Source organism: Rhipicephalus sanguineus, chromosome 8 (genome assembly GCF_013339695.2).
Source record: "Rhipicephalus sanguineus isolate Rsan-2018 chromosome 8, BIME_Rsan_1.4, whole genome shotgun sequence".
NCBI lineage: Eukaryota > Metazoa > Arthropoda > Arachnida > Ixodida > Ixodidae > Rhipicephalus > Rhipicephalus sanguineus.
Genome location: NC_051183.1, coordinates 146,978,867 through 146,990,957, shown reverse-complemented (window position 1 = coordinate 146,990,957; position 12,091 = coordinate 146,978,867). Strand labels below are relative to the sequence as shown.

Genomic DNA, 12,091 nt, shown 5'->3' with positions numbered 1-12,091 from the left:
GGAGACAGGACAGGCAAGTGGGGAGCCGAGGACAATTTTCGTTAGTCCCAATGATATCAAGCCAACGGCTGATTAAATCAAGAAGAGCAGAGGGCACCTATTTAGAGTTGTCTCGAAGTATATAAATAGTTCTTTTGTAACCGGTGTGCCGTGGAGAAGTTAAGGTTTCTATCACATCGGCCACTCCACTTCTATAAGTTCTGCAGCGCAAGAAAAAGAAAACGTTCGCGAAAAACATCAACTTTGAACAAAAAAGCTGAAATAAATAAAGAGTTTAACATGGCAATGGACAGTGCGCTTTCAGGCATTCCCTTTGCAATAGAACGTTTCTACTCACGCATTTATCTCCAAGTCCAAGCCGCAGTATGCGGGCTAACACATCACTTTCGCACATGAAAAATTCGTGAACACGTGATGTCACTGGAGCCGGTGTGTCACACGAGGTGTCACAAGAGGACTTGTCGAACCGTCGGCTCCGGCGACCTCCCGGGTTCCCGAATTTTTCATCTTTTCGGGCTTCCATCCTCCCGTGAACTTCTGCCTTTTTTTGCACTTCCGATATCATTATCAGCCTGTCTACGCCCACTGCAGGGCAAAGGCTTCTCCCATGTTCCGCCAATCAACACGGTCCTGTGCTTTCTACTGCCACGTTATACCTACAAACTTCTTAATCTCATCTACCCACCTAATTTTCTGTCTCCCCCTCACGCGTTTGCCATCTCTTAAATGCATTCAGTTACCCTTAATGACCACCGGTTATCCTGCCGACGTGCTACGTGCCCGCCCCATATCCATTTCTTCTTCTTGATTTCAACTATGATATCCTTAACCCCCGTTTGTTCCCTAACCCACTCTGCTCTCTTCCTGTCTCTTAAGGTTACACCTATCATTTTCCTTTCCATCTTTGTAAGTGTCCAGGTTTCTTGAACTGGTATAGCGCATTACGGGGAAGAAGAAACTGCCGAGCAGACCGACACAAGAGGACCAGGTTTCTGCTCCGTAGGTAAGTACCGGTAAGATGCAGCTGTTATATACCTTCCTCTTGAGGGATAGTGGCAGAGTGCCATTCATGATTTGATAATGCTTTCCGAATGAGCCCCATTCCATCCTTATTCTTCTAGTTATTCCACTCTCATGGTTCGGCTCCGCGGTTACTACCGGTCCAGTGTCTCGCCACCTATCGCAAAGCGCTGTTCTCTGCCAAGATTGTTCCACATTCCTGTAATTTTATGCATATCAATTTTCAGACCTACTCTTCTACTTTCCGTATCCAGTTCAGTAATCATGAGCTGTAATTCGTCTCCCGCGTTACTCATCAATGCAATGTCATCAGAAAATCGCAGGTTACTAAGATACTCTCCATTAACTCTTATCCATATCCCTAATTCTTTCCAATCTAGGGCCCTGAAAACCTCCGGTAAACACGCGGTGAATAGCATTGGAGAGATCGTGTCTCCCTGCCGTACACACTTCCGATATGTAGGTACTCATAAATACTGATCACCAGCGCTTATCTAGTCAGCTGTCCACTAAGAAGTAGAAACCAGCGCGGAAGTGAAAGTGGAGCAAAAAACAACTTGTCACCCATGCGACCTGCACGCCCCCCCCCCCCCCCCCATCTCCTAACCAAGTGGAATATGACTCTGAAAGCTCGGTCCCTTTGTGTGCTGAGCAACACGTGGGTAACCGCCGAAATACATGGTCCTTCCCTGCAATTTCTTCCAGAATGCACGAATGGTCATATAGTCCATTTTAATCTCCCCGAACTTGTTCGTTGTGGAGAGAAACAGGCGAGAGACGCGAGCGCGAGCCTGCCGAACTGCAGCATACATGGATGATATTAAGTGGGTCTAGCGGGAGATAAGCAAACTGCACTGCCATCTAGGCGGGCTGTCTGTGTGCCGAGTCTATCTTCATTTCGATGTCTCAACGCAAAAATAGCTCGTGTAAGTGAAATTGATTTTGAAGAACAACACCCTTGTGTCCTTGTACAAAAAGCTTTTGACAGGGACTGGAGCCTGCGAATGGCAATAGCAATCGGCATGCAGTTTCTGGTCTGTTTTCACCACCCTCTCGTTCTTTATGCTTTCGACCTAAGCCTTCCCCGCGCCCATCATGGAGCCCAAGAGATCCTGCTCTCGACATTTACTGCGCTGAACATCCTAACGCCTCTCATATCTTAAGCGCGTAGGCTATTATCTGCATTTTTAGTCTATTATCAAACCTCATCACCCCTGTACCTTTTCAGACTCGCTTACCGGCTACGGCCACCATACTGATACAAGAGCAGAAAATTTCCTATGCGGTTGACTAAGGAGACATTAAGGCGAAAGCAATGGGCGAGCAATCGTCTTCTTTAGCTTCTTCGTTATCGCCTCGGTGTCACGCTTTCGCAAAGAAGGAGAGTCACGCGAGAGCCACTTTTTATATTTTAGATGCGAAGTATCTCTTGCTCGGGGGTATGCCACGCGGCGTAGTAGTCCGCACTCACACTACGCATGCGCAACTCTCCTCCTTCCCTCTCTCCAACAGCTGCGCGTTACTCTCTCCACTTCTCTACCAGCACCTGCTTGCGCTTCTCCTGCGTTCACGCTTCTGCTCTCACGGCGCATACGCTACTCTCCTCCTCTAGCCTCCTCTCCTTCAAGTGGTAGAGCGCTGCGCGCGTTCGGTCCAGCGCTTGCCTCGGTTGGCTCCTCTGAAATGCGGGCTCAACATGCCAAAATTCTCTTCTGTGCAGTGCAGAGATGTGGGCCAGCGCATGCGCGTCCCCTCTCCCTCTCTCTCCTCTCCTACGCTGCCTCTCTCTCGCGCGCCTATCGACGTTCCCCGCACGCCCTGCGAGAATTAACGGCCAGGCTAGAGGGAAGACACGACGCGCGTAGTGTTCCTATTCGCGTTCCCCGACGCGAGGTCGGTAGCATGCCCAGAGAACGCCAACGGAACGCGATCGTGCAAGTGCTCCGGCTTCGCATCACCTCATCGTCCCCTTTAGCAGGAGATGGTGTAATTTTTTTTAATCACGCGCACGCCACGAAGACGAAGTGAAAGAAGTAACGAGCAGCTGAAGTTAACGGGCAGGGCCACGCGGGTCACGTGATATTTGTCGCACTATATGTATTGTCGCCGACGGCGAACACCACCGGATATACCACCGGATGGTCTAATTCCGCTTCTTAAGAGTCACTTAAGGCTTTAGCCTTGAAATATTGCCACGCGCGCTTCTACTTGTTTTTTCATCTAACCGTACTCGTTACACTTGTAACCACTGTCTTGCTCGCGCCGCGCTGGAATGTCGAACATTGCCGATTGTTTGGATTGTTCTGATAAGCTTGAGCGCGCAATGAGAACAGTAGAGCTTATTCCGTAACTAACGCGGCCACCAACGATAATCCTGGCATGTAGCATTGAAGAATGCTACATGCCGACGCACCTTAGCGCTGATCAGATTACTCGACGGCTGACGACTGTTCTCGCGGCTATCAGTGTACAGGCGTGAATTGTTTGTACCTTGTCTTTTCACTTCCCGGGTACAAATTCGCCCAAATAAAGAGTTCGGTCTTTAATAGGCCGAGTGCCGTCTTCTTCACAGTCACGACCACATGACAATTTCAGACTACCTGCGTCACATCAGCCATGGAGTAGATTTAAGAGGTAGTGTGGATCTAGGCTTCTTTGACATTCATTCGCTTAGCAATAAGGAGGTTGAATTCATCCAGTCTTGTGCGACTGCTGCTAACATATACACAGCCAAGACGCTCAGAAGCAGCGGGAAGGACGTCCGCGTGTGCGCCAATTTACCTCGACGTCGGTGTCCAGAAGCACGTTGTCGGCGACCGACTTGCGCCTACGCAGTCCTATGAGAAGTTCAGAGAACTCCTCCTGGAGCTCGCCCAGCCGCGCTTCCAGCCGTTCCCGCTCCTCTTCCTCCGGCGTCGTCACCGGCGGTGCTGGTGAGCGCGGCCGCTCTGCTCCCAGAGGGCCTTCTTCCGGTTCTGACGCGAGGGGCAGGTCCCCGAAAGGAGCGACGCCGTCGCCGCTTGTGGGCGTCCCGAGGCTTCGGACGCGTAGTTCATCCAACGCGTGCCGAACCCGCTGCAGCTCGTCCTGGACACTTTGAAGCTTCTGTTGCAACTGCAGAGAGAAAAAAAGTGAAGCAAAGTGTGTAACACCTCGAATGCTGCACACATTGACGCTGCAAACCCCATGATATTCAATCGACGTGACCAGCCTAAGCTGCCATGTCGATTTTGTGGAGGCAACCACATAGTACGGGAAAAAAATCACAGTTTCGTCGCATGGGCGAATCAATGAACGCGGTACATAGAACCCCGCTTTTACGTTCCTCCCTGCTGCGTATCCCGGCTGTTATGTGGTTTTCCGCCGGTACCGGCATAGCTGCCATAGGAGCTAATATATCAGGAACCCTGCTGTTAGGTCGCAACTGCGGGACCATTCCTGTATGATACGTCACAAAGTGCGCTTCGAGCGGCCGAAAGAGAGCGACCATGTTGGCTTTTCACACAGCTTGGCCTGTCTTTACCGTAAGATTAGCCGCATGAGTGGAGCAAACAACCCGCACAATGTACTTTCGGTTGCCACGAGCAAAAGCGTAGCCCTCGAGTACATATTGTAAAGATGGCGTGTATGACGTAATTGGTCTTAATCTTTATAGCGCTCGCGGAAGTAAGGCCTTCGCAATTGGCATTCGTGTCTGCCGTAGCGTTGGCGTGTACTCATCATCATTGTTATTCGGAAGAGTCGCGCAGTTCGCGGTCGCGCTGGTCGTTTTGCGTGTGCTTAGTTTTTCGCGCCTACAACTGCTGCTGCCAAAAGAATAGCATACGTTGCTTATATTTCTGCACATGACGACCTTCTCAGCCTCGCGGTGCGTGCACCAGTGACGAAGTTAGGATTTGGTGGAGCAGTGGTAATTTTCTTCGATGATCGCTTTTGGGAGTATTTTCACTTTCTCGAGGCATTCGACCGCCTACTACGGGTCACGGTGGTTCGACGCTATGCCAACAGTGCTACATTATCACTCGGAGACACCGATGCATCCCGTGACAATCTCGCGAAGGTATCGCCAAAGGTGATCGCTTGCCAAGTGTCGCGGCCGTGGCGGCACTAGATTTATTGAAAGGACATGATACTGCAGATGCTCGAAAAACGTTTCGTGATTATCAGGCGTGAGTTAACGCACCCGGTAATTTGGCACGGTTTTTTTAAGCGTAAGCTTTCGAATAAAATTCTGTACCACTAACAAAAATTGTTTTTCCTGTTTCCCGGCTGATGCGTTTCCAGTCTCTTACGTTTATTTCCTGTCATCCCTTCAAAAACGTATCAGCGGGGTTATACTGGTTATACTGTGTCAACACATTGGAATGTTATACGAAGTAAGGCTAGCAGCTAACTTCTTGGGATCCAATCTAGTGTAACTCTACAAAACACTGGTCAATGCGAATGCAGCCACTCCAGGAAGCGAAGCGGTTTTCGTATTGCCTTTCATCTCAACACAAAGGCGAGAGCACGCCAATTATACGAGCCGTCTAGTGATGTCTGTTCAGATAGCGCGACCGTCTGTACTCGCGACGGCGTCCTTATGATCAAAATTCGCACTTGCTGTTCGAGCGACGCATCGCTTCGTCATTCTCTTGCAGTACCCTGCTTCTCAGTGGATATCTTAACAGTTCCTCGAGGAAAGAAACGCCGGACAGTGGCTGTTGTAAGCTCTCCTACGGCGCCGTCTGCAAGTACAGTTCCGAAGTACCCACTACACAAAGATTTGCCATTTCGCGAAGTTTCCAATTGCACACAACGCGTGTGTAACGCAATAAGGGGACCTACGTAGCTGCAAATTTTGTTGGCGAGATGGTTGATGATAATGAGAGGTAATTATGGCGGAATTCTTGGTAATGGGAGTGGGCGGCACCGTTAAACAACCACTAGTTATGGAATTCACGCGTGTGACGCCTGGAGCGACTGTACGCTTCTGCCGGGCAATAGTGCACCCGTTAACATGACCCCTCGCCCGACATGACACCTGTATAGTGTCTTTTAAGAGCGAAGTTGTTCCTGGTCGAAGTTTTCCCAGGACGATAGGCGTAACGCGGCAGTTGGGCAAACCCCACTGCTCACCTCTGGTTCACAAGTGAAACAGCCGTTTAAAATTATCTTAGCGGTTATGTGCCACAGAAATTGGGCGAACCCCACTACTCACCTCCAGCTTATTAAGAACGAAGAAGATGTATTTAACTAGATTGAACATGCCACGGACCGCGAACTATGCAGTAAGAGCGAAATCGGCATTCGTTTGCCGGCTGGAGGCAAAGGTATCTAATCCAAAAGCTCAGCGGTATTTCTCGAATGTGTGGCGACGGGTAAAGTGCTGCACTCTCCGCAAGAAGAAACTGCCCGTCGGGAGCGTCAACGGCAGAAGCCCACGCCAGAGGTGCAGAAGCCAAGCACAGGTGGAGGGCAGAAGATCCAGAGCGTCGAGTGAGAAAAGCTTAGGTTAGATCTGGAAGGCTTCCATCGGACGGGGAGTTAAAACGAGGCAAGACGAAGCGAAGGAGAACGCTTCGCTGTTTCATCAGCCTTCGCGTTTCAAGCACTGGTGTGACTCCGTGGTCGTATACTTGACTGCCACGCAAAATGCGTGGGTTCAATTCCGGCTCGGACCCCGATTTTTATTCTTTGCATCTATCGGTATTTTTCACTCAGGAACAACGCCAAGTTTTCGCTCATGAACAACGCTGCGGACACCGACGCCTAAACCACATTTTCTGCGACATGGACTCTTTAACACTATCGCTACCACGCGAACGATGATTAGTATGTAACGATGTCAATGCACTCCGTGCATCTCCTCTAAACATTTTCGGCGACGACGTATCAACTATACGTGTACCAATGGTGGTAATAACTGCCTTGATAGATCCCAATATTGAAAGTAGTTTAGCTATACAAGAGGGACCAACAAAACTTAAGCGACATTTTCTGAACTAATTAGTTCAGAAGAAGAAGTTATGCTTAAGCATAACTTCTCAGCTGGTAAGTCAGCCCTAAACACAGTTTCTGTGGTCGCTTACGCCCGAGTTGGGTTCAAAGAGTTTTGCACATCACTTTAGGAGAGGGTTACCAGGTTTGGCTACTTTGTGCCAACTTGGCTACTGTTTTTAGGGCGGTGGCGGGAGAAAAAACGTCTTGGCTACTTGGCTATTTTTGGGCTACTTTCCTGTTTCCTCCATTTGAACCATATTATCAATAACTTTTGACGTTGCAGCTGCTGGCGTTTGTGTAATTGGTGTCAAAGGAGTATTTTCGTGTCCCAAAATTGAATTTCGATCTTGCATTGCATAAAAGAAAAGACTGTCGTATACGTGGTTGGGACTCAGGCGAAAACTTTTGCATGGAGTCCCATTTTGCAGACCAGGCTATTGCTGCGCGCCAATTTTATCTGTGACTGGAAGTGAACAGGAGAATAGAAATCGTTCCGTGTCCAGGATGCTCTGCACTCGTAGACATTAAAAATCGTACATCCGACGAAGTGTCTATGTTATTTCTTAAAATTAGGTACAGACTGGGACTCGGGTATATGTTGGTTCGTTCGTTTATTACTTTGTTTCTACGTTTGTTTTTTCATTTGTTTCCTCATCAAAATGACACATACCTGTTCTGGGGAATTCGCCAACGCTTCCTAATCTGAACGTTTAAATAACAATTTCACCAATGCATATCGAGGTACAAAATAAAAAAAATAAAAAAAGGATAAACAGGAATAAAACTCACAGGGTCTCTTATGCATTCATTCACTTAAGACGACTAGAAGGCGAAAGCCGTGTTATTTTTCTTCTCAGTCGATGCGATGATCCTGCCCCGCCACCCTCTAGAAGCTTTCTGCACCTAACGTGGTTTTGCACTGCCTCCAAGATCGGCGGCACCTCAGCAGGTTTTGCATTGCCTCCGTGATCAGCACACACTTCACTAAGCTGCGATGTCATCTGATGACGGCACCATGTGACGGTACGTCTCGTTACGTCACGCCGAAATTTGTGACGTCATCATGACGTCACAATTGTCTTATGGTGACGTCATCACGTAGTGATTTTTTCCATCACTCGTGCTGTGCTCGACGCCGCGGGACGCCGGACGCTGACGGTCAATTTGCGCGTTTAACGAGGCATTTAAGGCGTTCGCCCTAATAGAAAAGACGTACAGCAATTATTGTGCGATTGCGCGAGATGACTAGACAAGTATATTAAACTGACCAGACAAACTTAAATATACTACACCAGTATACCAGATTTATTGCACTAGATTTTATTACATTTTATTCATCATATTCCGATTGTATTTTTAAATGTAGAGATTAAAATTGTGTACGTTTAGTAACCAGAATAAGGTTACACACCGCATCAAAGGCATCCGTGCGGCAACATCCCAGAACCGAAGCACCGAAATTGAGTGCGATTTCTGAATCCAAGTTCAACCCCATCTTGGAAAACCGAGTGAGGAAAAGTCTTTCTGAGTAACGAAAAACTTGGAGGACGCCTGAACTTCGCCTTCAAGTGTACAACGCGACAGCGTAATCCGACCTTGTTCGCATCGCCTTCTCAATCGCTAGCCTCGCTTCGCTTCTCCCTGGACAGCTCAACTCTGCAGCTGAAAGGAACGTCTGTGCGCCTGCAAATTGGCCCTCTGAAACTATCCTAGACTGCCTACTCCAAGTACAGTTGCGAACTGCCCACTGCGACGTAATTCTTCCTTTTGCGAGTTGACAACCAACGACACCAACGCCGACACCGACGTTGACAGCGGAATTCCTCGAAACGAGTTCTTTAACGCTGTGGCGTTAATATGGACGACATAATAAAAAATCACAGCATATCCACGGAGTGAATGATGATGAGTGGGCGAAGCTGCGGAGGTTCATCGGTAAACCGTGAATCTTCCGTGAATTCTGCCCAGTACATCATCACCGACGTGAGATCGGGCGCGTTTATACTAAAGGTTCGATGAGTTATGACGACTTGCAGCTCACTTTAATTTTACATGTACGCTGTGAATTTTCATTGTTTAGAAAACCATTGCTTTAGAAAACACCTTGCGTCTTTCGTTAAGCAGCTGGCGTCTTTTTCGTTTTGCTTTAGAAACATCTGGCGTTCTTTCGTTTTGTTTTTACAAAACATCTGGCGTCTTTCGTTGGTTTATTTCATCAATCAACGGCGTTTTGAACAAAATTTTTATTGTTTAATCACGCACAGGAGAAATCTCACCAGGCACTACCTTGGAGGTAAACAATGGCTGCTAATGGGAATGAGAGACAGAAGAAGTCGGCTTTTAGCTAACACTTACACTTCTACAGAGACAGAAGAATTCGGCTTTTAGTTAACGCGCACGCTGCGAATTTTTTATTGTTCAACAACGCACAGGAGAAATCTCCCACCGGCACCACCTTGGAGGTCAAAGGGTAAGACTTGTTACTCACTACTACGAGCACGACGAGGGACGAACGGGTGCCGCCTTAAGGAGCTTCGCCCCTAAAAAACATGGCTGATCCCTCCATCATAGGAATCGGTATAACACGAAAGTGAAACGTATCTACACAGGAGTAGTGCTTATTCTGTAATGATATATGAGAGCTTGTACAATGTCTATTCCTATTTGGCAGCTATAGCACGGATTGGCGTGGATGCACCCATGTTGACGCCTAGTTCGTAGAGGTCTTTAGCTTGAGCCGCAAACGCGTGCGTCCCGCTGGCCTCTGTCTCGCTCCACCAAGGCACGACATTCGCCCGTCGAAATCGTGTCCTTTCTGCAACGCTTATTGGAGCAGATTTGTTAGTCGGTGCTCTCGCAATCAAAGTAGTCGGCGGTGGAGAAATCGACGACGCCAGCGCGGTCAGTGTCCCTCGCTGGTATCGAGACGCTTTAATGATGACCTCCGATATCGCACGCAATCTCGGAGTAAGCGCTAGTAAGTGTCGATCGTGACTCATTACTTCTTTTCACCTCTCACAGACGGCGGCACCACACCCGCTCCGCCCCGCCTATTTACACCGCCAACAGAGAACACCGTGCGACAGAGAATGTGTGAAAGATATAAGGCGCGTTCGTGAGGTGTCCAGCATCTGCCAAGCTAGCTTAGTTCAATTAGGAAAAAAAAGCAAGCTAGCTTAGTTGGTATAGCATCGGGCGCTTACCGTCGCGGCCGCAGCGTCGTGGGTTCGATTTCCAGCGGCGGATCTTTTCCTTGGTTTTTCTCTTTCTCACCCGTTGGCGTCCATTTTATGAACGTCACTTCCGGTAACGGAAGTACTTGGTGGACTCCACCATAAAACACTTTCGTGGTAAAAAATAGTGCTCAATGGGTTCTATTTCTACACAGGATTTGCATAGAGACGATATCTCTAGAGGAGCCCTGCGTAAACATAGGTTTAATTGTGTTAACTGCTCAGACTTCATAATCGCGAGAGAAGTGATTAGGAAAGTCACCAACATATGCTTCAGTCCCAGCAACTCTGACTTTGAGCACACTCATGGTGCACTCATTTTTACTGTCCCCACAGGGCTGGTAGGTATATCCTTTTATGAAAAGTCATGCAAGAGGTGTGACGAGAGTGTCAATCGTGCGTTAGCGCAAGAAACTTCGTCATCCTGCATGAAGTAATTTCTAAAGTCAACAATTTATGCTTTAATATTTGCGATTACGATTTAAAAGGTTTCTTTCTGTGGCTGCTTATATTTCGGCCGAAAGGATCCTCAGTTTAGTCATTTAAATAGAAACGTCGCATTTGTTTGCTTACACGCGTGGCTACGTTTGGCTGCTTTTCTACCGTTCAAGGAATTTAATTACTTTGGCTAGTCGTTCCAATTTCATGGCAGTTTTCTGTGTTTTCGACCTGGGTACCGTGACTTAGGGGACAGCCACATGGAGGCGACGTTGCGAAAAGTGGTGGCAAATTTTTCTTGTTTTCCGAGAAACGAAATTCTACGCCCGTGTAAACATTGGAAGCGTACCCCAGCTGCTCACAAGAAAACCGGCTCCTCTTTCAAAGAACTCATTCGATCAGCATTCATTATTTCACCTTAAATGTGATTGGCACCTATCCCGAGCAAACGTATGCTCTGATATCATACGTATCGAATAAAACCCCTGACTTGGACCAGAACCATCGATGTTGTGATTCTTCTGGACATTCGAAAAAACCGGACGTAAGTGCTTGACCGCAAGCGCTTGGAAGAGAAGCAAAAATGTCACCCGGTAGTAGTGCTGCTAATGAAATCGTTAAAGCTCACGGCGTTTGTGACGTGTGAGCACTAAGCAATGCGTAAATATACCACAGAAAAAATGCATGGAATATCTCGACAGTGCCGCCTGTTCCGAAAGAAATAGTTGATGGCTGCCTGCCTATCACTCAGGCGTTGGCTATTCGTACCTGAAGTGCAGAAGCCGATGTATCTCACCCGAAAGGTGGCGTCCTCGTTTTGAGAGTGCTTCAGAGCTACAATATGCCTGCAAACACAAACTTGTCCAGCAATACTTCCATCTACATTGAGAACAACTCAATTCTCACTGTATGATTGACCATATTACGGACAAATGGAGCAAGCCGGCATAACATTGAAGCAATATTTGGATGGCGCCATTGCAGAGGAACTTTACACAGGTTTTGGTAACAAGATTTGTAGCACCGCACCAATCTAACTGCAAAATTTAACCTGTAAGCGACGTTTGACGAGAAAAAAGCCTCCTGTTTGGCAAAAAGTGTGTCATGTGTGCTTGGCACCTCTACTTTTGCAACCTGACTGCGGTTTAACGAGCAGTGCTCTGCACATTATTTTCAAGCGAGGAGTGTCCACAAGATTACCTGTCAATTAGAAGTGCTGTTCGACAGTTGCGCTAGTAGTTTATGAGCCAATCATTCTCTAAGCGTTTTCGTAAATTTTACGTGGGAGTGACTGGCGTTGAATATTATAATAATTACAAAAAGGCGACTCGGCTGTCATCGTGAAGATAGCTTGTAGAGAAATATTAGGTTCCGTATCGGACATATGCTCGAGTCTTGACGTCATACGCACTGTATAA

At 47.7% G+C, this 12,091-nt stretch overlaps 1 protein-coding gene across 1 annotated transcript in view; it reads right to left on the bottom strand.

Moving 5' to 3' along the window:
- LOC119402385 (uncharacterized) overlaps positions 1 to 12,091 on the bottom strand; it is a 736,276-nt gene that overhangs the window by 31,327 nt on the left and 692,858 nt on the right. The window contains exon 12 of the mRNA XM_037669521.2: positions 3,802 to 4,134. Within this exon, the coding sequence (XP_037525449.1) occupies positions 3,802 to 4,134 (333 nt within the window). The remainder of the gene's footprint in view (positions 1 to 3,801; positions 4,135 to 12,091) is intronic.